Here is a 26,290-nt window from a genome sequence, read left to right as displayed (position 1 = left end):
GAGGCAGGAGGATCTCTTGAGCCCAGAAGTTTGGGGGGGGGGGCCTGGGCAACAAGGCATGGCCTCATCTCTTAAAGAAAAAAAAAATGACTCAGTTCCTCAGGCACCTGAGCCACATTCCAGGAGCTCGCTAGGCACCAGTGGCTGGTGGCTACCATGTTAGGCATTGCCATGGTCACAGACATTTCTATTGGCATCTTTGCATTTTGAAAGCTGTTTCACTCCAAGTCTCTCCATCTGGGGACTTTAGTGACAGGCCAGAAGACTGGTCGGAATCCTGGATCTGGCTTTCATGGGCTCCGGGTTGCACAGTCTCTGCTCTGGGAAGTGAAATCCGGTTCCCTGAGTGTGAGGAGGAGGTGCGGCCTCTGCAGCGTGATGCACGATGATGTCATTGCCCGGTGACGGCAGCAGGCCTTCCGGCTTCACAGGTGGAAGAGAGGCCAAGAGAGCATGCCCAGGCCGTGGGGACTGAGTCAGTAAACCCAGGTCCAGGGCTGCTCCGGCCTCTCACTTTGAGCTGTCCCTTCCTGCACCCTGACCTCCTGCAGGGAGAGAGGCTGGGACATAAGGGGCAGAGCCCGTGGGTGGCTGTCTGTAGAGTGGGCTTGGCCCAGGGCCAGGCAGAGCTGGCCTCGCGGCAGAAGGGCTGATGGAGGGGCAGCCCTGGTTTCTCTGGGCCAGAGGCAGGGCACCTGCTGGCCCCAGGTTATTCACACTCTCTGGCTGCGGAGTCAGCTCTGTATTCCCCACCCCTTGCAAGCTGGGAACTCTGAAAAGTGTTTTGCTTGGGCTCAACATGGCTTTGGGGCCTCAAGTGCTTCCTGAGAAGGTTCTAGAGTGAGATCTCGGGGCTTCCTAGGAGAAAAGCTGGGGGTTCTGACGTCTCCCTCCTCCCACTCTCCATGTCAGTCCCCAGGGCCCTCTGCGTCTCCACGCGGGACTTGTTGGGCTTCCCACAGACCAGGGGACTTCACTTTTGGAACTGGGGAAGCCTATGGACCCCTTCCCCAGAACAGCATATTTATATGCATATAATGAAATGCACAGTATTACAAAGAAACCATTTACATTGTGATAAAATTATTAAAACTTTATAAAACCAAATTTGTGATATAGTGGTAATATGCTCCTTTACTAATACATTAAATCATGAGATTTAGCAGTGAGTCTAATACTACTGTAATTTTGAATTAATATACGTGATATAAATACATATATACATGATATACATATATAGTACTGGAGATTGAACCCAGGGCGTTTAACCACTGAGCCACACCCCAGCCCTTTTTAAATATTTTATTTAGAAACAGGGTCTCACTGAGTTGCTTAGTGCCTTGCTAAATTGCTGAGGCTGGCTTTGAACTCATGATCCTCCTGCCTCAGCCTCCCGAGCCACTAGGATTACATGCCTGACAATATTTTAAGGTACTTATAAGGACAACAGTATGATTGCTACTGGTGACCGTTGCAGGTCTGTTAACTACCTCCATTTGTGGCCTACATTCACATAGAAAGGAACATTGCCGTCAGAGGTTACATCAGTCATTTTTCTGTTACTGTAACAGTTAAGGTCACCAACTTATAAAGGGGAAAGGTTTATTCCAACTCACATTTTTGGAGGTTCTCGTCCGTGACCTATTATGCCAGTTGCTTTTGGGCCTGTGGTGAGGTGGCACATCGTGGAGGCACCGTGTGACAGAGCAGAACCTCTCACCCTGTGGTTAGGGAAGCAAAAAAAGATGGAGAAGAAGGGCTAGTGCCCATCACTCCCCTCAAGGGATGTCCCCAGTGACCTTAAGACCTCTCCCTTGGCCCTACCTTCTAAAGCCCCACCGCTTCCTGTAGGGCCATGTGGGGAGAAGCCTGTGCCGTGGGCCTTTGTGGGGACACTTAAGATCCAGGCTGTGGCAGAGGTTAGTGATGTTTTTCTTTAGCTCCTTTATTTACTGACTTTGTTTTTCGGTGCAGGGAATTGAGCCCAGGGGCACTGCCCGCTGAGCCACACCCCAGCGCTGTTTTGAATTTTATTTGGAGACAGGGCCTCACTGAGTTCCTTAGCACCTCACCAACTTGCTGAGGTTGGCCTTGAACTCCCAGTCCTCCTGCCTCAGCCTCCCGGGCTGCTGGGATGACAGCGTGCAGCCCCGCTCCTGGCTTTTCAGACCCCTCTCCAGGCCTCCTTGCATCCACCCCAGCATGTCTCCAGCTGCCGCTCTCCTGGCCTCAGTCTGGCCTCTGTCTGACTCGGTGTAACCCCATGGAGCCTAATACACAGCCTGATTTATCCCTTTAGGAGTAAAAATGGACCTAGTGAAGCCAGATTTAAAGTTAGGCAGTCAGTGTAGTTAGGTAAACCGGGTCTAATATGGAGTGAGATCTAAATGGAGGCCATGCTGAGAATGAATTCCGGGAAACACAGGACAACTCATGGAATGTTAATGAAGTCCCAGAAAAGCCCTAGGCCCAAAGCCCATCCCAAAGAAGTGTTAATGAAGTCCCTCCTGCCCGGATTACTCCTCTGGCCCACCTGTGTCCCACCCCTCGGGCCTTCCCACCTACATTCCATCACCAAAAACTATAAAAAGGGGAGACAACCGCACTTCCACGGATTCCACCTCTTGGGTCCCCTTCTTCCTCCGGGAGAAGTCTTTTCTGCTGTCCTTTAATAAACTTCTACTTTCCACTCTGACCTTGCCTCGGCGTGCTTCTCTGGTGTTATTCTTCAACATTGGGGAAGCAAGGACTCGTCACCCGCCAACAGCGGTAACACTACCAGGTCTCCTCTGAGTGTCCACTTGCTCCAGCTGGGGCTGAGCCAGCCGGATGGTGACCAGATGTTTCCTGAAGGACACCAGGTGCCGGGATGCATCCTGGGGCCTCCTGCTCCCCAGTGGCTGCCTGGGGTTCGGCCTCTCCCCGCAGAGGAGGCGGCTGAGCTCCTGGACTCGGGGGAACTCTGGGTCGGGGTGGCTGGATGGTGGGCTCCCCTACCGCCTGCTGGAGACGCTGCGAGGTTGCCAGCCTCAGCTCTGGGCCGGGCCCCTGGCCTGCCCACAGCGTACCCTTCTGTCGCGGCCCCACCGCAGCCTTGTTCAGCCGAAACCATCCTGATTGACAGCTGGGCCCCCTGCTTCCTGGCTGGGCTGGGGCTGGCCCTGGGGAAGGGCTATAATTAGCAGGCTGGGATCTTGCTGCCTGGGGCCAGTCATTCTGTACTCTGATGGATAAGCTGATGTCACTAGAGATGTAAATATCATTTGGAAACTTTGAAGTTCCTGGGAAGGTTCTGCGGGCCCCTCTCCATCCCTCTGTCCCTGAAGCACTGTGTGGACAAGGATCCCGGGTGGACCCTGCTGTGTGGGAGGCCACGCGGGGTTTGCCTGCAGGACCAGGAGGAGAGGGCTGGTGACAGCTCTGTGCAGGAGGGGGGGTCCTGGAGCCTTTCCAGTGGCTTCCGTGGTCTGGAAGTGTCACTAGGCGAACTAGCAAGGAAACACGGTGCTCCCTGACAGGGGTGAGATCAGACCAGGGGGGTTCGTTTCCTGCCCGCAAAGCTGTCTGGAGGGTCCGGTCCCTGGGGAGCCTGCAGAATTAGAAGGTGGCCCCGACTGCCCTCCTGGCGCTGGGGATGGTTTCCAGCACTGGGCACCTCACGGCAGGGACAGGGCCGGGCAGGAAGGGGGCCGATGGGGGAGTGGGGGAGACGTCAGATGTCCTCATCCTGCTGGGGAAGAGGGACCCTTTCTGCATCAGGAAACAGGTCCCTGGGAAGGGTGTCGATCTGGAGGTGATAGGATGGAAGCCTTGTGTGGTGTAGGGGCAGGGGACACTCCCACTTTTCATCCAGATGGAGGGACCCCCCCCTCGGCCAACCCTAAGAAGGTGAGGCCTTTAGATGTCTTCCTCACCCCAGGCCTGGGCTCGGGGGCTTCAGGGCTCCGTGGGGACCTGGGGTCCTTGGTGGCGGGTCTCTGGGCCCTTTGTGTACTCAGGTTAGGGTTTAGGTAGTGATTCCTCGTCACGAGGGTCATTTGGAACCAGGGATCTGGCATTTTGAAGTCTGCTTGCTGTCATTCTCGGAGGACCTGTGGGGCCAAGGCCGGCCTTGAACCATGGGTTTTACCACGTTCTGGGTTTTGTTTGTTTGTTTTGGTACCAGGGATTGAACCCAGGGACACCTGGCCACTGAGCCACACCCCCAGCCCTGTTTTGTATTTTATTTAGAGACAGGGTCTCACTGAGCTGCTTAGGGCCTCAATAAGTTGCTGAGGCTGGCTTTGAACTTGGGATCCTCCTAAGCCACTGGGATTGCAGGCGTGAGCCACCTCACCTGGAATGTTCTGGGTTTTGGAGCATGAGTGACCATGCCCTAGAGAGAGTCCTTGAGAGGCCTCGGCGGGGATTACCTTTCCGAGTCAACAGGCAGGCACTTGGCCATGAACTACCGCAGGGTGCTGGGCCCAGGAGAGGGGGTTTCCTGGTAACCTTCAGTGGCGTGTCTCCATCGGAAGCCCTCTTTGTGTGACTCCTGGCGTCCCGTCCCCGTGGCTTGTCAAAACTTGGGAGGAAGTAGGCCCTTCCTGTCAGGATAGCCTTGGCCTGTGCAGAAGGAGGCCAAGGGATCTATTGAGGGGATGTGACGCTCAGCAGGGGACCTGTTACATCTACCCCTGTAAGTAAGCTCAGGCAGCCTCTCAGTGGCCGGATGGTGACACTGGGAAAGCTATGGCCTTGGCACATCTTGTCAATGCCGCCTCTGTGTGTCCCTCACCTCCTACACTCAGACCTTCACTGATAACACCAAGGCTTCTGGTTACTCTCCCACAAGGCCTTGAGCTCAGTGCAGAATCAGTCATCTGATTTCCCCCGTCCTCTGGAAAGTCAGGATCCTTGCACAGGAAGGAGATTGGGTAAATAGGGTCTGACTCAAACCCGAGAGTGGGTGGGAAAGCCCAGCTCTGGTTCATACAAGTCCTTGATGATAAATATCTGTTGTACTTTGCCAGTGTCAGGAATGTCAGGGTGCTGGAACGATTAAAAAAAAATCCTCCTTAGCAGGGAGCTTATGTTCTGGTGGAGAGGACAAAAATAAATAAGTAAATAAAAATAAAGGAAATAATGTTATATGTTAAATACTGATAAATACAAAGGAGGGAAATGGAACCGGAAAAAAGGGATTTGATGGGGAGGGACTTTCCACTTCTAAATAAGGTGTCCAGAAGGCCTCAGTGAGCAGGTGACCGTTGAGCAAAGATGGAAGGACATGGGGCTTGAGCCATGTGGGTGTCAGGAGAAAGCGCATTTCAGGTAGTGGGAACTACCTGTGCAAAGGCCCTGGGGTGAGCACATAAGGTGTGTTTGGCAGCAGCAAAGAGCTTGGGCTTTCCTGATGGTGAATGACAGTGTGTGTAGTAACAGCGTGGATCATCTCTCCGTTGTCAGAAAACTTGAGAATAAGGGAATTATTTTAAAATCCCCTCAAAATTCCTCGTTTCAACCTTCAGCCTTCCTTCTGGTCATCCTGAAAGTAAATTCCTTATGTTTCCTCTTCGATACCCTAACCCTGACCCTAACCCTAACCCTAGCCCTAACCCTGACCCTGACCCTGACCCTGACCCTGACCCTGACCCTAACCCTAACCCTAACCCTAACCCTGACCCTGACCCTAACCGTAACCTCCAGGGCTGCCGTAGCATCCAGGACCACCATTAAGTTCCTCAGACTTGGTTTCCCAACAATCTGGAGGTCAGAAGTCCCAGGTCAAGGTGGACAGGGCTGGTTCCCTGGGGTCCTCCCTGTGATGTGTAGTGACTCTTCCTGTGCCTTCCCATGGTCTGTGGGTTTGTACCACGACCTCAGTGTAAAAGGACACTGGGCGTGTTGGATGGGGCCACCCTGATGACCTCGCTGTAACTTAATCACCACTTTAAAGGCAAGTCTCCAAATACAGTCACATTCTAAGGCTCTTCAGCAGAGGGATCTGGGGGTCACAGTTCAGCCCGTAATGGTGTCCCCCAGGGGAAGCCCCCCGGTGGCAGGTACCACAGCCCTGGACGGGCTCTTCATGGGAAGGTCAGCCCCTCTCCGCTCTCCCCTCTCCCTCCCTCCCTGACTTCTTTCTTTTTGTTGGAGTGGGGGACGGGTACTGTGGATTGAACTCAGGGGCCCTCGACCACTGAGCCCACCCTCTTCTGTATTTATTTAGAGACAGGGTCTCACTGAGCTGCTTAGCACCTCGTTTTTTGCTGAGGCTGGCCTTGAACCTGTGATCCTCCTGCCTCAGCCTCCTGAGCCGCTGGGATGACAGGCCTGCGCCACTGCACCTGGCTCCCTCCCTGACTTCTTTTTTTGTTTTTGGTCCTGGGGATTGAATCCAGGGGCGCTTAACTACTGAGCCACATCCCAGCCCATACACACACACCCACACCCACACATAATATTTATTTTTAAAAAATTTAATTTAGAGCCAGGGTCTCTATAGTTGCTCAGGACCTCCCTGAGTTGCTGAGGCTGGCTTTGAACCTGAGATCCTCCTGCCTCAGCTGCCCCGCCCCCAGCCTCTGGGATTGCAGGCGTGACCCTGGGCCAGCTCATTCCCTGCCTTCTGCTCCAGCTGATCGGGGCCCTGGTGCTGTCTGTGGGGATCTACGCCGAGGTCGAGCGGCAGAAGTACAAGACCCTGGAGAGTGCCTTCCTGGCGCCCGCCATCATCCTCATTCTCCTGGGGGTCGTCATGTTCCTGGTCTCCTTCATCGGCGTGCTGGCCTCCCTGCGGGACAACCTGTACCTTCTCCAGGCGGTGAGTGAGCCTGGCCTCTGCCAGGAGGTGGTGCTGGGGGGTTCCTGGGGTCTCCAGGAAAGCCCAGGAGACACCCCCAACCCTGGTACAGCTTGGTTTCCTCAGTCCACACCACCAAGCGGCTTCTCCCGAGGACCCCCTGGGCTAGCCCACAGATCCTGGTGGCCAGGAGAGCCCGGGCCACCCTGCCTACTTATGAAAGCTGATCTGAATACTGTTCTTGCTCCTTGAACTGTCCCCCTCGACCTCAGTTGCAACAGGAGAAGCGACACTCAGGGGGCAACAGGCAAAGCCAGACAGGAGCATCAGCTTGTGTGACCCGCGGACCACGCTGGGGGCGTTAGCGGTGCCTCTGGGTAGGGCTGGGCTGTCTCTCTTGCCACCTCCCAGGGGACGGCTCTTGCCTAGCGCTGTCCTCTGGCTTTCTGTGTAGGGGTCACTGCAGCCTCGGGCCACAGAGTCCTTAGAGTGCTGGATCCCAGGCATCTCTCCTGACTGAGTCTCAGGGTCCCGTGGGCCTGGCTTGAGTCATGTCACATGGGAAGAGAGACAGGGGGCGGCATCAGCCCCACCTGAATTCCTGTACCAAGGGTGGGAAGCATCCAGGTAGCAGATCCTAGCAGATCCACCGCTCCACCCTCGAGTGTCCGGCCTCCTCTGGGAGGCTTCCTGTCCCCCACAGAGGGGTTGGTCTTGCCCGAGGCTGGAGGTGCTGGGATCAGCTGGAGGTGGCCTGTTCTCCGCTGAAGGGGTGGCATCAGGTGACCCCTCGCCACTCTGGGTGGATTGGGAAGCCACTTCTGAGGGGTCCTTGCGGGAGTGGGAAACACTGCCCCAGCCCGCCCATCGAGCCAGGGCTGTCCCCTGTGGCTGAGCTGGAGTGAGCCCAGCTGTCCTCTTGGTGGAGTGGGGACCTAGACCACCGAGACCCCAGTGAGGACCCGTGGGACCAAAGGGGGTGACAGCCTGCTTGGGGCAGCTGAGTCAGTCTTCCTGCCTCATGGCCCCAGAGACGGGCCTCCTGGGCACAGCTGGGCGGATCCCGAGTTCTCCCGGGAGGAAAGGCCGAGGCCAGGGAGCCAGCGGAGCTGCCACAGGTGACACTCCCTGTTGATCTGCTTGCTCTCGGAGCAGATGAAACTGAGCCCCACGCACGTCCCCTGCCCGCCCCAGGTGAGTCTCTGAATTCTGTCTTCCAGTTCATGTACATCCTTGGCATCTGCCTCATCATGGAGCTCATTGGTGGCGTGGTGGCCTTGATCTTCCGGAACCAGGTGGGCCTGGGGGTTTACTTATCAGCTACATGTGTGCTGTGCACCTACTGTGTGCCCTGGGCTGTCAGCGGGGGCTGCGGGGAACAGGGCAGAGCATCCTCACGGGGCGGGGCTTCCACTCTGCTGGGGTAAGGAAACAGGTGACCTGAGAGACCCGGGGGCGGGGTGGGGGAGGACAGGCCACAAAAGGAGAAGGAACCAGCCAGGCGTGGCCTGGGCAGAGGGGGCTGAGCAAGAATGAGCTCTCAGGTTTGCAGAGCCTCATGGAGGCCACTTGGCTGATTGGAAGGGGGATGGGGAGGGGGACAGAAGGGGGGCCGGGAGGGCCTGTCTGGGGACCACTGGGGGTGGGGGGGGGCTCAGAGACTGCGGGTTGGGAGCTTGAAATGATTTTAAAAGCCACTGGGAGCCTTTGGAGAGTCTCAAGCAGGGATGGATGAGGCCTGATTTGATTTTACTCTGGGCTCCAGGTAGAGGGTGGTGGGGGGCAGGCGGGGCTGCTGGAGGAGACCAGCTAGGGGCCTTGGTGGCCAGGGCAGAGGGGCTGGCGGCTGGGGGGCGGGAAGCCTGGACTGAAATGTGGGGTTTGGTGTGCACTCAATAGCCCCGACAGGGCTATTGTGATGGGTATAAAATCGAGGCCGTTTGAGGGGCGGTGCCTGACGTCCTGGCCCCGTGGGTTTGCAGAGCAAGGGCCCAGCCAAGCTGGGGAGGTTCACGGCTCTTGGTCTCTGACCCCTTCGTGTTAGTCTTCAGACGTGCGTCATCCTAGCTGAGTGACCTTGGGAAGGTCACTTGACCCTCAGCTCCTTGGGGGATCACCATTCCTAGCTCTTGGGGTTGGGGTGAGGATGAAGTATGGAGAACTTGGCACAGATTGGGCACAGGCTGGACCCTCACTAGCTCCTCTGGCCCAAGGCCCTCAGGCAGCCCCATGGTGTGGTAGGGCTGCCTTCCCACCTGGGGTCTGTCCTTTCTCCCGGGATCTCCTGTTGTCTCCTCCTGCTTCGGGGTTGCAGGTGGGACCCGAGGAGCAGGGCACATTTGCAGAAGCCTAGTCCTTTCTGTCCAGTCCTCTGCCTCCATGCCTGCCACCCCAGATAGTGTGTTTCCTGGTGGTCCCTTGCTGTTGGGAGGTAATTCAGGGCTGAGGTCAGATTCTCCTCCTCAGAAGCTGAGCCCAAGGCAGCAGTCCCCGTCCCAGACCCTGGGTTGTGCGGAGCCCTCCAACAGCTCAGTGTCCCATCTGTGCCATGTTCTTCCTGGGTGTGGCTGGAGTGCCAGCTCAGGTGGGGGCAGTGACCTCGCCTGCTTGGGCTTCCTGTGGTGGGACCTGACCTCAGGCAGGTCCACACCCTGAGAGCCAAGGGTCTGCATTCTGTTGGGTGAGCCCCAGGAGAGGGCATCATCAGTGCACAGAGAGGTTAAGAAATTCTTTCAAGAGCACACAGCGGACAGAGGTGGCTCAGGGCTACATGAATCCAGTCTTGCCACCTGCTCCTTCCCTTGCTTCCTTGCTAATTTCCGGGTCATCTGCTCTGAGCTGGCAGACCCAGGACACCAGGAGAGCCATGATCATTTCATCTGTGCAGGCCGCAGGGCCCCTGGCTGGCTGGGGACCTTCTCGGGGTTATGGGTCAGTGTTTTCCGGGCCAGAGCCCAGTCCAGCTCCTGGCCAGCAGCCTCTGCCACCTTAATAACCAGTCCCCTCCTAAGTGAGCAGCGGTCTTAGTTCCAGCATGTTTCCGCCAGGCGGCTGGCTTTGTCATTTCCCAATGTCCTGGAGGTCAACAAGGCCATGCTGTGGCCTCCTTTCAACTGAGGGAGCTGAGCCCACTGAGGGCCCTGGAGCCTCCTGGGGCCTTCCGCTCTCTGCTTGGGAAGCCACAGGCCTGAGGTCACTGGGAGAATTTCCAGCGGCCCCCAAGCCTTGCCGGAGCCACGGCCTGTGGAGCGTGTCCTTCTCTTTTGATTGGGTGTCCCCTGGGGCCTTGGTGGGCAGGGGCTGTGCTGCGTGGAGGTGGGGGAGGGGCGTGGAGAAGAATCAGCTCAAAACCAAAATCAGTTTCCCCTCCTGCGTCCTCGAGGCCCAGGTCCCCCCTGTGACCCCAGTGTGAGGGGTTCCCCCCACATGCCACACGTTCAGCCATCGGGTCGGTCGTGGACGCCGGCGGGGTGTCCTGTAACACAGTTCACTGTCTATCTGGAGGTAGCGGCGGACTCCACAGGCTGAGGGCTCCGTGCCCAAGACTGTCCCCTCCCCTTGAGATGCCAGTCACAAGTCCCAGGTGGTTCTGCGTGTGCTTCTGACCAACCAGCTCCCAATCGGGGTCCCACAGCCCCCCCTGCAGGTCAGCAGATTGCTGGGGAAGCTCACGGGACTCGGGGGGCGTGGTGCTGGCTTAGGGGACATTGGGAAGGAGGGGAGATGCACAGGTGAGGTCTGGGGGAAAGGGTGTGGAGCTCCAGCCCTCTCAGGTCCCCCCTGCAGGGCCTCGCTGTGGCCCGCTCTCTGGAGGCCTCTGAACCTGTCCTTTGGGGCTTACGGAGACTCTGGTGCGTGGGCACCGTGGAGAGTGGCGGGCAGGCACCCAGAGAGGCCTGTGCATTCAGACTTCCAGCATGGCTCCCTCAGGGGAGTGGGGCAAGACCCCTGGAATGAGGAGGGTGTGGTGACCTGCCGCCACACCTGGGTAGGTTGGAGGTGTCTTTGTGTCCTCGACAGATGGGGGAAGATTAAAGTTCCTATGGCCTGTGTCAAGAAGAAGAAGTTTGCATTTCTTGTGTGTGTGTGTGTGTGTGTGTGGGTGGGTGGGTGTGTGTGTAGCACTGGGGTGGAACCCACGGGTGCTCTACCACTGAGCTACACCCCCAGCCCTTTTTATTGTATTTTGAGACAGGGTCTCACTGAGTTGCTGAGGCTGGCCTTGAACTTGTGACCCTTCTGCCTCAAGCCTCTGGAGTAGCTGAGATCATAAGTGCACACGGCCATGCCTGACTCAGAAATTCCAGTTTCTTTGACCTCCCGTGGGGAGGGAATGTATATCTATCTACATACAAATACAAGTAAAAGTACAACAGTCTCATGGTATCAGAGAGCTGGAAGGCAATTTAAAAAATGTTAACGGCAGCCAGGTAGGAGGTGCACGCCCCGGGACCCAGAGACCAGGGAAGCCGGGGCGGGAGGAGCGCAAGTTCTAGGCCAGCCTCGGTGATTTTAAGTAGTATTTATTTTAAAATAAAATAAAAACTAAAAAAGGATTGGGGATGTAGCTCAGTGGTAGAGTGTTCCTGGAGTCAATCCCTGGTACCAATAAATAAATAAATAAATGATGATGATGATGATGATAATAGTAATAATAATAACAGCAATGGTAATAAATAAAAATATTAAAGCAGGATACAAAATCACAAATGCAGTAAAAATCTTCATGATAAAAAAATAGGTCTGGAAAAGACTCATGGGAACAGAAATATGAGCATTAATATAGCCCTTGAAAGATGGGATGCCTCTCTATTTTTTTCCCTAGTTCTCAGATTTTCTTTTTTGTTTTTTAAAGTTAAGGGGAAAACACCACATTAAAACAAAACAAAACAAAACACTGTTCCATCAAGTGCGGTGGCACACACCTGTAATCCCAGCCGCTCGGGAGGCTGAGGCAGGAGGATCATGAGTTCAAAGCCAGCCTCAGCAACAATGAGGCGCTAAGCAGCTCAGGGAGACGCTGTCTCTAAATAAAATATAAAAAAGGGCTGGGGATGTGGCTCTGTGGTTGAGTGCCCCGAGTTCAATCCCCAGTTCCTCCCTCCATCCCCCAAAAACCACTGTGCTTTACAACTCTTAATGCAACATGACTTCGTAAGGCAAGAGATGGGCCAGTGTTGGGGACACGGCAGGAGGGCTTGCCTGTTGATGGTAGGAAGGCGGAAGACCAGCGAGGAGCCATCCAGGCCAGCTTCCAGGAGGAGGCAGGTTCCTGGTTCCATGTTTCCTTCATCAAGAGAAGACAGATCTCTCTGAGCCACCATATAACAAGTTCGGCCTCCAGCACCAGGAGCCACCCGTTAACTCCTAGACCATCTGTGTGGTGACCAGTGAGATCAAATGATCAGGCTGAAGATGCCATGTGGGTTCTCAGGGAGGGGCTCAGACAGGGGCCAGGTCCCGGTGGCCAAAAATCAGCCCTTGGTGAAAGGCAGGGACTCCTCAGCGGGAGCTGGGCAAGGCTTCTGCTGACGCCCCGAGCTCATGGTGGGATGGAGGGGTGAGCAGCCAGGCAGTACGGGGCAGGGCCAAAGCAGGTTTCAGAAGCCGAAGTGGCTGTGGCACCTTGACCAGGCCAGTGGGAGGAGGACCCTGTGACCCCCCACTGTCCAGGTCTCGCCCCTCTTGACACTTTCTGCCTTCCCCTTAAGGAGGTCAGTGGTGGGGCACCTGGAGCGCCCTGGGCTATGGCAGGAATGTCTGTCCCCGTGCCAGCCTCCTTCCCTCTGCCTTTACCGAGGGCAGTGGCCTCTCTTTTACTCTCCGTTGAAGGAGGCCCTGCGTTCTGGTTGTCCACCTGGTACCTGCGCTGGCTGGGGACACACCAGAGGTCGGGGCAGGAGGACTAGACCGGGCCACGGCTCCCTCGGCTGAGCCCCTCAGCACAGGGACCCTTCCCCGGAGCCAAGCTGCTGGGCTCCAGGGTGGGAGAGGCTCTGGACTCGCCTGGCCAGACTCCCCAGCAGGCGGACCTACTGTGGGGCTGCTGGGGAGTGAAGGCTGGAGCCCCAAGTCTGTGGGACACTGAAGCATAACCTCCCCCCCGCCCCCCGCAGGGACCAGCCTGTGACTCCCAGACGGACCCCAGGGAGCCTCGGGCCAATGTTCCCCGAGAGCCTTTCAGCTCTGACCCCGGGATTCTCTTCTGTCCTGGGCTGTCAGACTGGGCCTCTGTCAGGACTGGGCAGAGGCTGGGGTCTGGGGCAATGAGGATGAGTCCCCACCTTCTAGGGGGACTAGGGGACATTCACAGGTGACTGCATAGGCACTAAGGGAGGCAGGAAGCCCAGGCCAGGCTGCCCCTCCTCCAGGATCTGAGGCCCAGGCGTGCAGCTGGGCTGCCAAGGCAAGGCCTCCCCAGCCTTTGGTCTCAAAGCTAATAAGGAAGTGCAGGAAGCCTTGGGCAGCCTGCAGGGCCCAGGACGGCTCTGTCCCCGCAGGGCAGGCTCCTGCTAGGCTCTTTGCTCTTCCCTGCTGCCAGGGAGCTGCAACCTCTGTGATTCCTCATTTAAAAACTTCCAGGCAGGCAGGTGGCACACGCCTGCAATCCCAGTGACTTGGGAGGCTGAGGCAGGAGGATTGAGAGTTCAAAGCCAGCCTCAGCAACTTGGTGAGGCCCTGAGTTACTCAGTGAGACCCTGTCTCTAAATAAAATATAAAAAAGGGCTGGGGTTGGGGCTCAGGGGTTGAGCGTCTCTGGGTTCGATCCCTGTACTTTCCACACCTCTCTCCAGGGAGGGTGATGCAGAGGTTCTACAGCTTAAAAACTCCATCTCAAAGAAAGATCTAGAAAGGACAGTTCTTTGTCTTATCTGGTGGCTGCAACAACGTGCTCTGGAAACCCCGCGGCCTCCGGCCTTCGCTTACTCCTGACATAACCTAGCCCAGACCTCGTGAGCCCGGTGCCTAGGGAAAGGTGGCTTTCTGGACCCACTGGAGCTGCCCCCGTGGCGTGACCTGGCTCGGAGCTGGGCTTGGGTGCCCTCTGGGTGTGGCTGCAGAAAGCTGAGTTCTCTCTGGCTGCCACACTCCCAGGGCATGTCCTCCGACTGGCTCGAGTCCCTTGGAGCATGCCCGGTGCTGGTGACATCAGTGAGCGCTGTACAGTTCAGAAAGGCACAGCCTGCCCCCGCCTGGGACTTCCTCCCTCACCCCCTCCCCAGCTGCCCCTCCAGTGTCCTGCTTATGTCCCCAGCGTGCTCATGTGCAAACACACACGCACGCATGTGCACTCACAGTGCCAGAAGCAGTGCACGCTCACAAGAGCCAGAGAGCTCCCTCCTGGGAGCTGGGCAGCTGCTGCCCATGGGCAGGACCATCTGTCCCTCCCACGACTCCCAGGTCCCCAGAGGCCTCCAGCAGGCCCCCTTTCCCCGCAGGGCAGCTCAGTTTCCATATGGATTTTCACAGAGGCCTCCCTTGGGGTCAGTGCCCTTGGAAGGCGCTCAGTGACAGGGTGGGGAGAGGCCGGGGAGGGAGGCCAGAGAGCCAGGGAGGACCTTCCCTTGGGGCCACCAGCTCCCCTCTACGCTGTCTTCCTCCTGCCCTGGCCTCCTGGCTTGTCCACCTGTTGCCAGTTCTCAGGGTCCAAACAGCCCAGTGGCCCAGGGGAGGGCAGCGGTGGCCCAGGAGGGTGTCCCTAGTGCCTTGAGGGTGAAAGGAAGCCACACACCACATCCCCACCCTGTGGCCCCAGGCATGTCCCTGACCTGGTGTCACCAGGCACGCAGCTCAGCCAAGTGCCCCTTGCACAAGTCGCTCAGTGCTGTGAGCTCATTCCCCGGCCCCACCTTGGGTGACAGACTGACCCACCCTGGTGTCCCGTTACGTCGCCATCCCCTGCCAGGCCCCGGCCACTTGGCCTGGCCCTTCACACCCAGATGGACGTTGGAAAGGCTTCGTCACTTGGGGGCCTCTGGGGAGGGTGGGCCAGCGGCCAGGCCGGTCCTCGCTCCACCTGGGCCGTGTGGTGAGCAGGCCTGGTCCAGCCGCCCCTGCCCCGGTGTCCAGGGCCAGACCCGAGGGGCGAAGCAGGCCGGTGAGTTCAGAGACTCGCCCACAGCCTCTGCCTTCCCTCCCGGGCCGAGGCCGGCCTTCCCCTCGGCAGGTCCGCTCTGGAGCTGCTGTTGATCAGCAGCAGAGGGCGGGCTCTTGCTTCCCAGAGCCAGGCTCCTGCATCACCTTGGCTTTGAGCAGTTCGGATCTCGGGCAGGAGGTGGCCATCTTAGAGAGATGACCTCAAATCTGAATCTTGCGTTCTTTAAAGTGTCAAGGAGGGAGTTTGACACCCTGGCGTCAGCACCTTCGCCCGTGTCCAGTAGGACAGCAAAGCTGCCGTTGCTCTTCCTGCTTTATAGAGGAGAATTGGAGGCCCAGAGAGGCTGATCGACTTGCCTGCAGTCACACAGCTGGGAGTGGGGGTAGGAGGATTTGAACTCAAGGGCAGGTTGCATCTCTCTGTGGGCCCCAGGATGCATGCAAGGATGGCCCTGGGACTCTGCCCCAGAGGCTGCCTCTGTTACAGTGGGTCTTTTGGATGAGAGTCGGGGCCTCCGTTCCCCTGCTGTGACCACGGTGTGGAGTGTCTCACGAGGTATTTGTCTCCTGGAAACAGTAGTGAGCCGCGTGCCCGCGTCCTGTTAGACGCGTCCAGAGCTTTAGCTATTCTAATCTCACGGCCTCTTTATAAGCCAGAGGTGTTGGCCTCTAGATTTTGGAGGTGAGGAAATGAAGGCTTGCAAGTCACCGTGCCTGCCGTGGGGTGGCCGGGGCTGTCCCCTGGACCAGGAGGCTGGACAGTCGAGGCCCTGAACTTCGATCTTCAGATCTGGAAGGTTCCTTGAGGACAGCCTATGGGTTGGCTTACACGTGGGAGACTGAGGCTCAGAGAGGGGACGTGAGCTGGGAGGGGCCTGGAACCTGGCCCCTCTGTTGCACTGTGCCCCGTGGCCCCACTGTCCCTCTGTACCCCGTGGTCCCTCTATCCCTCTGTACCCTGTGGCTCCCACTGTCCCTCTGTACCCCGTGGCCCCACTGTCCCTCTGTACCCTGTGGCCCCACTGTCCCTCTGTACCCCGTGGTCCCTCTATCCCTCTGTACCCCGTGGCCCCACTGTCCCACTGCACCCTGTGGTCCCTCTATCCCTCTGTACCCCGTGGCCCCACTGTCCCTCTGTACCCTGTGGCTCCTGCCCCGGGAATTGTCTGGCTCCTCTCTCTGGCACTAGAGCCAAGAATGCCCCTTTGTCCCCTGCCTCTGCCGGCCCTCGCCTCAGTGCTGTGAAAGCTCTGATTGTCCCTGGAGCCCTGGAGCTGGGCTGCCCACACTGCCACCCCCGCCCCTGCCTGCTGTGGGCCCTTTGTGTCCCGGATCTCGGCACAACAGCCGGCTGTTGATCCAGAAAGCCCAGCGTGACCGGGAGGGGGCATGCCAGCACACTTCCCGGGAGGACTGTCCCTGCCCCGCTGGCCATGGGCACCACAGAGAGGGAAGGAGGCCCAGGTGGGGGGATTCCAGGGTGGCCAGCCCTGGTCAGCGACCCTGTGACTCCCTGCTGGTCCCTTAGTGTCCTCCTCTATGGGGGGATGGGGGGCAGAGGGGAGGGGGTTTGGAAGGCAGAGGAAGGTTCCAGCTCAGGTCTGTCCCTGGGCCATCAGAGAGCAAGGGGCTGGGGGCCAGTGTGCCCCGGGCCCAGCTCGCCCCGCTGCTTCCCGGCCCAGTGCTTCCAAGCTGGGCCCAGCCTCTCGGGCCTGGGCCGGCCGCTCTGCGAAGGAGCCGGGACATTGCCCTGCTGGGACCTGGCCAGGATCGGGTGTCCACTGGGGCGTAGGGAGGGTGCCGGGACTGGGAGCTCGGGGAGCGGAAGGGCGTCGGTACCGATCTTCCTTCCAAGACCTGGGGGTGGACCTGGCCTGTGGCCTTCCCTGTGCCCCCTCTTCTCTTAGACCATTGACTTTCTGAACGACAACATCCGACGAGGGATTGAGAACTACTACGACGACCTCGACTTCAAGAACATCATGGACTTTGTTCAGAAGCAGGTGAGCCCCGGGGCTGGGGCCAGAGGGGTACCTCGACGTCCTTCGTCCCCCTGACTCCCACCACAGTAGGGGCCCCTGCTCCAGAAGGGAGGGGGTGTCAAGGGTCAGGTGACGTATCCATTCCCAAAGCAGGCGGCTGGCCCAGTTGGGAGGCGTGGCCACCAAGGAAGCCAGGGCCCAGCTGGCCCCCGAGTCCTGGCCCAGGTGACCGTATCCTACCCACTCTGGTTACATGGACCCTCCCCCGTCCCCTCCCACCCCCAAATAATCACCCCCACAGCAAGGCCAGGCGGAGCTACGGGCCACCTTGCAGGGTCCTGGGTGCACCTCCTCCAGGGCCAGGGACCCTCCTCTGCGGGATGAGGTGGCCTCCCCAGCCCAAGCCTCCTCGGCTAAGTCCCCTGGCTCCAGGGAGCTCACCTGCTAAGTGACAGTCCTGATGGCAGGACTCTGCACCGGCTCATTCCTCCAGGTCGGGCACAGAGCCACCCCCGCCCCCACCACGCGTCCCCCAGTGTGATGAGGATCCTGTGCCGTCTGGGGTCACCGGCCTCCCCAGGCCCACTCGACTCTGTTGGTGCCATGAAAGCAGTTGCAGGGCCGCCAGTGTCCCCATGCGCTCCTGCACCTGTCTCCTTTGGTCCCGGCTCACGGTCCTCACTCCCTGAGCGCTGCCCTGAGGGTCACCTAACTTCTCTCAGGAGCAGAGCCTGGCACGTCATGTGCCAGCAGCGAGGCCGTCCTTACACTCTCCTGGTTGAGGCCAGCAGAGTTTGAAGGCTGCAGGCCCACTCGGCCCTGGAGGCCTGTCCTGGGACATGACCTTGGGGGTTGGGCTGGCCCTTGAGGACCAGCCTCTCAGCACACCCAGGGCCCTTGGCTCAGAGCTTCTCTGTGGTCAGAACAGGTGCAGCTTCTGGGAGCCCTGGCTGCCAGGACGTGCCTGCCAACGCTGGCCGGAGCGTCAAGTCAGACTCCAGGGAGAGCAAGATGTTTTTATTGGAACCAGCCTCTTGCTGGCACGGGGACTCCATCTCCTGGGTGGGGCAGGGCTGACCAAAGCTCACTGGGCCCCTGCTGTGCACAGCCTCTCTTGTGATCACAGCTTAGTTCTGCAAAGCTGCTGTTGCTCTTCCTGTTTTATAGAGGAGAATTTGAGTCCAGAGAGGCTGATTGACTTACCTGCAGTCACACAGCTGGGAGTGGCAGTATGAGGATTTGAACTCAGGCAAAGCAGATGTCCCTTGAACTGCACAGAGGCACTTACAGATCCAGAAAGCTGATTGCTTAAGAGGCACTATGGGGGCTCTGGAAGGGTGTCTGGTTTCTGTTTCTACCAGGACCTCCTACTGAAGCTCTCCCCAGGGATGCTCTACTGCTCCTGGACCTAATCCCGGCTCCCCGCTTACTCTGGCTGATGGGGCTTGGCGGTGCTCTGCCTCCTTCTCATAACCTGCCACTCGCTCACTCTGTTCCAGACTCACTGGCTTTTGTGCCCACTGCTGAAGTACAGGCTCGTTTCTGCGCAGGGCCTTTGCACATGTCAACGGGCTTGTCCTTACTTACTTTTCAGATGAAATGTCCCCTCCTCAGAGTGGCCTTTCTGGACCTCCCAACCTGTAGCCACCCACCCTGCTCCCCCCCACCTGTCTCTCCAAGTCCAGGGTGCACAGAACCCCACCTGATCTTTTCACTTAGCACCTACTGTCTCCCTCGGCGCTTTTGCTCACCCCTTTCTGCCCAGAGCCCCGAACAGAAGCTGGCTCCGCCCTGCACTCCTCAGAGCTGCGCCTGCTGCCCATGGAGCTGGCTGCTGGGGAGGAGGGCGCGGGGTTGACCCGAGGGAGAGCCAGGGCAGCTGCTCGTGCCCCAAGGCCAGTGGACGGGGACTTCCACAGAATCATGGTCTCTGGTGCCGTGAAGGTCCTCCTCCAGCCCAGCGCCTGCACAGGGACACGGGGACACAGGGACACAGGGATGGCGAAGTTGTCAAAGGAGGATTTTCCTTTGGTGCCCAGGTGTTGCCCCGACCTGGGGCACTCACTGCCTCCCGATGGCTGAGCCGCTCGGGGACAGCTCTGACCCCACAGCGCACAGCCGATGCCCTCTAGGGCTCCCTGCCTCAGGGCGACCCCCGTGGTAGACCGCTGTCCCCTGGCCCCTTACCGCCACCCGACCTCCTCGGCAGTGATGGCTCCCTGTCCCGCTTGTGTCCTCCTCAGTTCAAGTGCTGTGGCGGGGAGGACTACCGAGACTGGAGCAAGAACCAGTACCACGACTGCAGCGCCCCCGGGCCGCTGGCCTGCGGGGTGCCCTACACCTGCTGCTTCAGAAACACGGTAGCTGCTGGCGGGGGGAGGGCAGGGGTGCACCCCACGCTCAGATCCCGGGTCCGGGGTGGTGGCCAGAGCTGAGCTTTCCTGAGCTCCAAGGGCCCTGCGGGGGAGGCCGGGGAGGGTGTCGCCTCGTGAGCCAGGTCAGCTGGCCTCTGTTGGGAACGAGCCCTTTGATTGGGTGAATTCACTTTCCACTTACAGCCTGTGAGCAGGCCCTGGGATTGTCCCCACTTTCCAGATGGGGAAACTGAGGCACTGGAAGGTTGGGCGTCCTGTCCAGACTTGGCAGGGCTATAGGGTAAAATGCCCGCAGCTGTGCCCTGGAGAGCTGTGGGCAGGGACGGGGCAGGGGCACTTCCAGGCCGGGCAGCTGCTCCAGGTGCTAGCTGTTAGCGGCAGGAGGAGGGGGCCCTGGCGGGGGTGTCTCCCGTGACCTTGAGCTTGAGGTTCTGGGAGTCGCAGCAGCAGAGCACTGGGGAGAAGCGGGTCTGGGGGTGTGAATGCCTGCTTCTGCCTCTCCCCGGCACACCCCTCTCAGCTGTCACCTCCTGAGTCCCCTGGGCTGCTGTCCTATGCAGTCACCGCCCGTCAGTCCTCGGGTGTAGCCAGTGTGCGCAGAGCTGCCTGGTTTCTGGATCGGAATGGAGCAGACGGCGTTGCAATTACTCAAGCCACCAAGAGTCATGGAAAATTCCCCACTGACACCTCCGCTCTCTGTGCCCGCGGGTTCTGTAAACGGAGCAGTGGCGGGCGGGGGCCTCGCCCTGAGCCGGAGCCAGTGACAGTGCATCACCCTAAAAAAGGCCAGGCCAGGAGGGGAGCCGGCATGGCACGTCCAGCTGCCATTTTAGGGTAGATCTCTGGGCAGCAGGAGAGCCGTGGAGAGCCCGGGTTTTCAGAGACCTGGAGAGGTTCGTCCAGCGCTCTTAAGTGGCAGAGAAGGAGCTGGATCCATTGAGGGTGATGCTGGAGGCCACAGTAGCCTCTCCTTGGTCACTCATGGCCCCCTGGCCCCACAGCGTTCATTTGGACATAGAGGGACACGCTGGACAGGCTGGGCCTGGGGGCCCACCTCTCCCCTTATGAATGGAGATGGCATCAGGCAGGGCACAGGTGGTGACAGAAAGTTCCCCTGCAGCCTGTGCCCTGGGGCCTGTCTGGAAGGGATGGGACAGGGCCTGGTCATAGCTTTCTCTGTGCCTGAGTTGACCAGCAGCCGGGAGTCCTGGGGACCACTCTTCCATAGCGCTCCCTGCTGCTGAGGCAGGGGACGTGTGGCCAGTGGCCCAGGGAAGGGTGGACCCAGCGGCAGGGTCCCAGCTGTGGTCTGAGGTTTCCCTTCATAGGAACCAGTGGAGTAGGAAGAGCCCGGTCCCAGCCTCTTCGAGGTGCGTGACCACAGTGGCTCTTGGAACAGCTGGGGATCCTGAGACAGCACCGCCTGGCTACTGCGGGTGGAGGGGACAGTTTAGGCACAGACTCAAGCCAGGCCACTTGGGCAGACCCTCGGCTCCCTCCTACACGGCACAACTCTCTGGGCCTCAGTCCTTCCAGCTGTAAAATGGGTGGATTAAGGGTCTTAGTGTGCACCCTGGAGGGTTACCGGCCACACCTTTCTGTTTCAGACAGACGTTGTCAACACCATGTGCGGCTACAAAACCATCGACAAGGAGGTAATGTCTTTGAAATTCCTTTGTCCCAGAATTTGGCTCTTCTTGTCCTTCCCCCAGGTAGACAGAGGGGTTTCCAGAGGTGGGGTTCCTGCTGCAGTGACTCCCCACACTCCTGGCTGTGAGCCGAGGACAGGCCTGCCAGACACAGAAGGGCTCAGGGAGCCAGGAGTCCTCGCGTCCCTGGGTCTGGGAGAGGCCACCTGCCAGGGTTTGCTGAGCACCTAGTTCAGTCTTGTGCACATGAGAGACGGTGGCCCTTGCAGGCACCCCCTGTACACTGTGTCCCTGGCTCTGCCCCCTCCCAGCCTGCTTTTGCCCTTGGAGTTGCCAGTTGGCAGACGGCTCACCTCTGCCTGAGACCCAGGAGGACAGTGAGCCCCTGGGGGTACCCCGGGGTTAGCTTCCTGAGCAGTAGGGGGTCCCTGCAGCAGCCGCCCTGTGGGAACACATTAGAAAGCACATCATTTGGGAGCATTTCAGATTTGGGGGTTTGGATTAGGGATGCTCAACCTTTATAATCACTATTCGATTTACATAGTAGTCGTTCTAGACGATTCCTTGTATATTAAAACCATGCAAAAAAACCCAAACCCTTTTTTCTCCCTCCTACATACCTGGAGTTAGACTTTTGGCTCAGGTGGCCGTAGGCAGGCCAGGGGTCCACTTGAAAGGCGTGCACACGGGCCAGTGTTTGTGGACTAGGGTTACCCTGAGCTTTGCCATCCTCCAGTACCCAGCCCCAATCATTTGGACACCAAGGTGCCACCGCCATGTCCCCAGTGCTCTTTAGGGGAGTGATACTAGAGAATCAGTGGTCTGCGGCCATCTTCCCATATTGCATGGGAGAAGCGGAGGCCCAGAGTGGCCAAAGGATTGACCTGGAGCTCTGGTGAGTGGCAGAGGGGATGTGCTGTCGGGCTGACCAGCCTCCCCCCTGCAGCGCCTCAGCGTGCAGGACGTCATCTACGTGCGGGGCTGCACCAACGCTGTGCTCATCTGGTTCATGGATAACTACACCATCATGGCGGGCCTCCTGCTGGGCATCCTGCTCCCCCAGGTGGGAACCCCCAGGGTCCCCTGTGCAGCCGGGTGATTGCAGGAGTAGTGTGGGAGAGGATGGGGGTGCTCTGGGAGGGTTGGAAGAGAGGCCGGGAGGCTGGAGCGTGGGGTGTTGAGCTCTGAGGTGCTTCACAGGCACCTCCTCCTCCGGCTCTCTGTGAGGGAGTGGGACGATCATTCCCATTTTGCAGAGAAGGAAACTGAGGCTTGGCGAGGTGAAGTGACGTGCCTGAGCCCTGCTAGATGGGCCACGGCAGAGCTGGGTGGGGAGCAGGTTCCCAGCCTGCAGGGGCCCTGGCTGGTGGGACCCAGGGAGGCCTCTGAGGTTTCTGGGGGGGGGGCCTGGGGAGGCCCAGGCTGGGGCTGCTGGGTCGTGGGGTGCAGGGAGGAGCTCCCGGGAGGGCTCTGCACTGGCTGCTCGTGTTTCTGGAGCCGGACCTGCCAGGGAGGGCCGCCCTGGGGGCCGCGAGGCTCTCCCCAACCTGCCCCTTCTTCTCAGTTCTTGGGGGTGCTGCTGACGCTTCTGTACATCACCCGCGTGGAGGACATCATCATGGAGCATTCTGTCACCGACGGACTTCTGGGCCCGGACGCCAAGCTCAGCGCGGACACAGCAGGCACAGGCTGCTGCTTGTGCTACCCCAATTAGGGCCGGGGCCTGGACACCAACTCCAGCAGGACCTGGCTGGGTGGCACCTCTCAGTCCACTTTAGGGGCTGGACAGGCTGCACCACGGCCCTGTGCCCGGGTGGAGTGCCCCTGTGGGCGGCATCTCCACGGCCACACACTCTGGGTTCCGTGCCCACCCTGCCAGGAGAGAGAACGTGGCGTCCCTGCTCCAGGTCTGGGCCATGAGGGAAAGAGGAACTCGGGGCTCAGCTCGGGGCCCACTTTATTTCCGGCGGTGCCCTGGGCTTGTGGTCAGTAGGCCCCCCTTCAAGGGCAGTTTTGCTGTGATTTGTCAGTTTGGGGAGACAGTGGCAGGAGGGGCAGGGGGTAGCCCTCCCACGCCCCAGATCAGGTCGGGCCATTTCTCAGCCTCCGTAGGTGCCTTCAGCCCTCTGCAAGGGCAGCTGTTTTGCTGACCTGGTTTCATGTTCTGTGCAGAGTTAACAGGACTTTCCGACTGTGCAGAGCCAGGCATTTTCCCGCTTTGGCTCCAAGTCAGTTCATTAATCAAACAATAAAGACACGATTTTTTTTTTTTTTTTTTTTTTTTTTTGTCTTTCATTGCTGTTGCTTTGGTGGGGAGGGGAGGAGGAGGTGGGCTCAGCCTGGACTTGGAAGCCCCTTGTGGGGGCAAGGCTAGAAGGGGGACCACCCAGGGGTGAAGATTTGGTAGTTTGGGACACGGAGGCCAGGGAACATCTCAGAGGGGGAGGCAGAGAAGACGACCACACCCATTTTACAGATTGGGAAACTGAGGTTGGGTGATGCATAGCACACAGTCCCATGATGAGGAAGCAGGACAGTCAAGGGTCTGGGGAGGAGAAGCGCCTTTAAACACACCTGGGCCTTCACAAACTAAAAGTTCAAGTATGTTTCTCCTACTCTGCGGCTGGTGCCAAGGAAAGCTTGGTGCCGATCGCCCCCTGCTGGAGAAGCCAGGGATTGCACACCCCAGTCCCCCACTCTCCTGCCTGAGGCAGTTGTAGACTTCCAGGGAGGTTCTTGGTAGCCAGGGCAGACCCCACCGGGTGCCAGGAGCTTGTCTGGACGTTTTCTAAACACGGCCTCCTCGCTGGTAGTTCTTGCTGTCTCCGCTTTGTGGACGGGAAACTGAAGCAGGGTGGGGACGTCCCTTGCCAAGGCCTGTGGCTGGCCGCTGCTGCCTCCCTGGCTCTGTGTGCACCTGCCTCTGGGCGTGCACAGCCAGGTGTGGCTGGGCTGCCATGTCCTGCCTCCCATGACGGGGCCGCTGCAGCCTCTGCTGGGCTTCCGGTCCCTGTTTTGCCCAGACACCAGGCCAGGGCAGGCTCTGGGTGACTGGTGGCCTCACGGCCCCAGCTGCACTCTGGGAATTCTCTTGGTGCCCATAAGAGAGAGGGTGAGTGCCTTTGGGGACAGCAAGATGGCAGAGGCCCTGAGGAGGGCTTGGGGGCTGCTCTGGAGTCTGCTTGTGCAAGTCAGGTTAGGGCTGAGGACGGGCTCAGTGGAGGCCACCCTGTGCGTGAGGCCCTCGGGTCCTACCTGGCCCTGCAAATGATAATAATAGTGTTACTCTGAAACCTGGAGACCAGGGCACCTTGTATTTCCCTTTCCAGGGTCACTCTTTCCAATTGCCACTCCTGTGCTGTGGCAAGGACCCTTGTTCCTGCCCCTTTTTGTGCTCCAAGGTCAACGTCATCACCTTGCCACCTTGTCTCACTGAGGAATGGCCCTCCAAACGGGTGCTTTTTCCAATCCCTAACACACATAGGGAATGCCAATGTTTGTGCCATCCACCATATATGTGAAAGCAGAGATTTCTGGGTTTCAATTTTAGGTGTTTTGTTGTTGTTAGAAGAAAAAAATGCATTAAGGAAAACTCACAGGATAAACACTCCAAAGACAACTGGATTTTTTTTTTACCTGTTTACTTTTTTATTTAACCTGTTTATTGAGGTACACTTGACAAAATAAATGGTCCATATTTAAAATGACAATTATAGGTGTCCAGGAAACCTTCAAGGCAGTCAAGATAACCAGCATGTCCACCACCTCGAAGACCTCCTCCTGTCCCTTTGGAATCCTTTATCACCCTCCCGAGCATTGCCCTCCCCAGCCAGCATCTACTTGCTCCATTAATTACTTTGAATTTTCTATAATTTGTATTCCTGGCTGCATGCAATGGTGCACACCTGTAATCCCAGTGTTGCTGGAGGCTGAGGCAGGAGGATTGCAAGTTCAAAGCCAGCCTCCATAACTTAGCAAAGCACTAAGCAACTCAGCGAGACCCTGTCTCTATATAAAATACAAAAAAAGGGCTGGGGATGTGGCTCAGTGGATAAACACCCCTACCTTCAATCCCTGGTACCAAAAAAAGAAAAGGAGAAAAGTGGGTTCGTCCAGTATACACTCTTATTTTTTTTTCCTGGCTTCCTTCATTTGACACAATTAAGATTCATTCATTTTGTAGCATATATCAGTAGTTCCTTCTTGTGGAACTATGTAATCATCCTGTCCAGTGAATGGAGTTAATTTAGCTCCTCAACAATTGATGGACAGTTATGTTTCTTACAATTTTACTATTAATACAAATAAAGCTGGGCTGGGGTTGTGGCTCAGCGGTAGAGTGCTCGCCCAGCACATGGAGGTCCCTGGGTCCGATCCTCAGCACCGCATAAAAATAAATAAATAAAATGAAGGTATGTGTACATCTACAACTAAAAACAAAATATTTAAAAAAACAAACAAACAAAAAAACTAAACAAAGTTGCCATGAACATTTGTGTACATGTCTTTATGAAAACATGCTTTTATTTCTCTTCAATAAACACCTAAGAGTGGAATGGCTGGATCACCCGGTAAGTGTCTGTCTATTTAAGAAACTTCTCAACTGCTGTCCAACAGAGTGGCGTGATTTTATGTCCCCACCTGCAGCTCCCAGAGTCCCAGTTCCTCTACACTTGCAAGCACTTGGCATGGTCAGCCTGAATTGGGGTCATTCTAATCGGTCCATGGTGATAGTTCACTGGGGTGGTGAATTGCATTTCCTTAACAATTGTGCTGAGTATATTTTCATGGGTTTATTTGCCATCCATATAATTTCTTTGTAAAGCATCTATTGAAAGCCTTTCAAAAAATTATTTTGTTTTCATATTATTGAGTTTTGAGATTTGTTTATATGTATATTCAGTCTGTAAGTTCTTTTTTTTTTTTTCCCCCTGGTACCAGGGATTGAACCCAGGGGCATTGAACCACTGAACCACATCCCCAGCCCTTTTTTATTTTATTTAGAGACAGGGTCTGAGTTCCTGAGGCCTCACTAAATTGCTGAGACTGGCTTTGAACTTGAGATCCTCTGGCTTTAGCCTTCCACGCCACTGGGATTACAGGTGTGCAGGATGCAAGTTCTTTATCAAATATATATGATCTGCAAATATTTTCTCCCAGACTGTGGCTTGTCTTTTCATTTTCTTAATGGTGTTTTTCAAAAAGCATAAGTTTTTTCTTTGGCGGGGGGTAGAGGGCGGGTACAGGGGTTTGAACCCAGAAGTGCTCTGCGACTGAGCTATGCATGTCCCCAGGCCTTTTTATTTTATAGATAGATAGATAGACAGACAGACAGGGTTTCACTCAGTTGCCCAGGTTGACCTTGAATTTGCAATCCTCCTGCCTCAGCCTCTCAAGTCTGGG

At 57.4% G+C, this 26,290-nt stretch overlaps 1 protein-coding gene across 1 annotated transcript in view; it reads left to right on the top strand.

Moving 5' to 3' along the window:
- Tspan15 (tetraspanin 15) overlaps window positions 1-23,159 on the top strand; it is a 40,198-nt gene extending 17,039 nt beyond the window's left edge. The window contains exons 2-8 of the mRNA XM_027931444.2: window positions 6,620-6,805; window positions 8,005-8,079; window positions 16,789-16,884; window positions 19,107-19,223; window positions 20,846-20,893; window positions 21,834-21,950; window positions 22,452-23,159. Coding sequence (XP_027787245.1) covers window positions 6,620-6,805; window positions 8,005-8,079; window positions 16,789-16,884; window positions 19,107-19,223; window positions 20,846-20,893; window positions 21,834-21,950; window positions 22,452-22,601 — 789 coding nt within the window. The 3' untranslated portion in view covers window positions 22,602-23,159. The remainder of the gene's footprint in view (window positions 1-6,619; window positions 6,806-8,004; window positions 8,080-16,788; window positions 16,885-19,106; window positions 19,224-20,845; window positions 20,894-21,833; window positions 21,951-22,451) is intronic.
- The last annotated feature ends 3,131 nt before the right edge of the window (window positions 23,160-26,290 follow it).

The sequence above is a fragment of the Marmota flaviventris genome, chromosome 4, assembly GCF_047511675.1.
Source record: "Marmota flaviventris isolate mMarFla1 chromosome 4, mMarFla1.hap1, whole genome shotgun sequence".
NCBI lineage: Eukaryota > Metazoa > Chordata > Mammalia > Rodentia > Sciuridae > Marmota > Marmota flaviventris.
The sequence above is the reverse complement of the archived record's forward strand: the minus strand, read 5'-3'. Positions and strand labels throughout refer to the sequence as shown.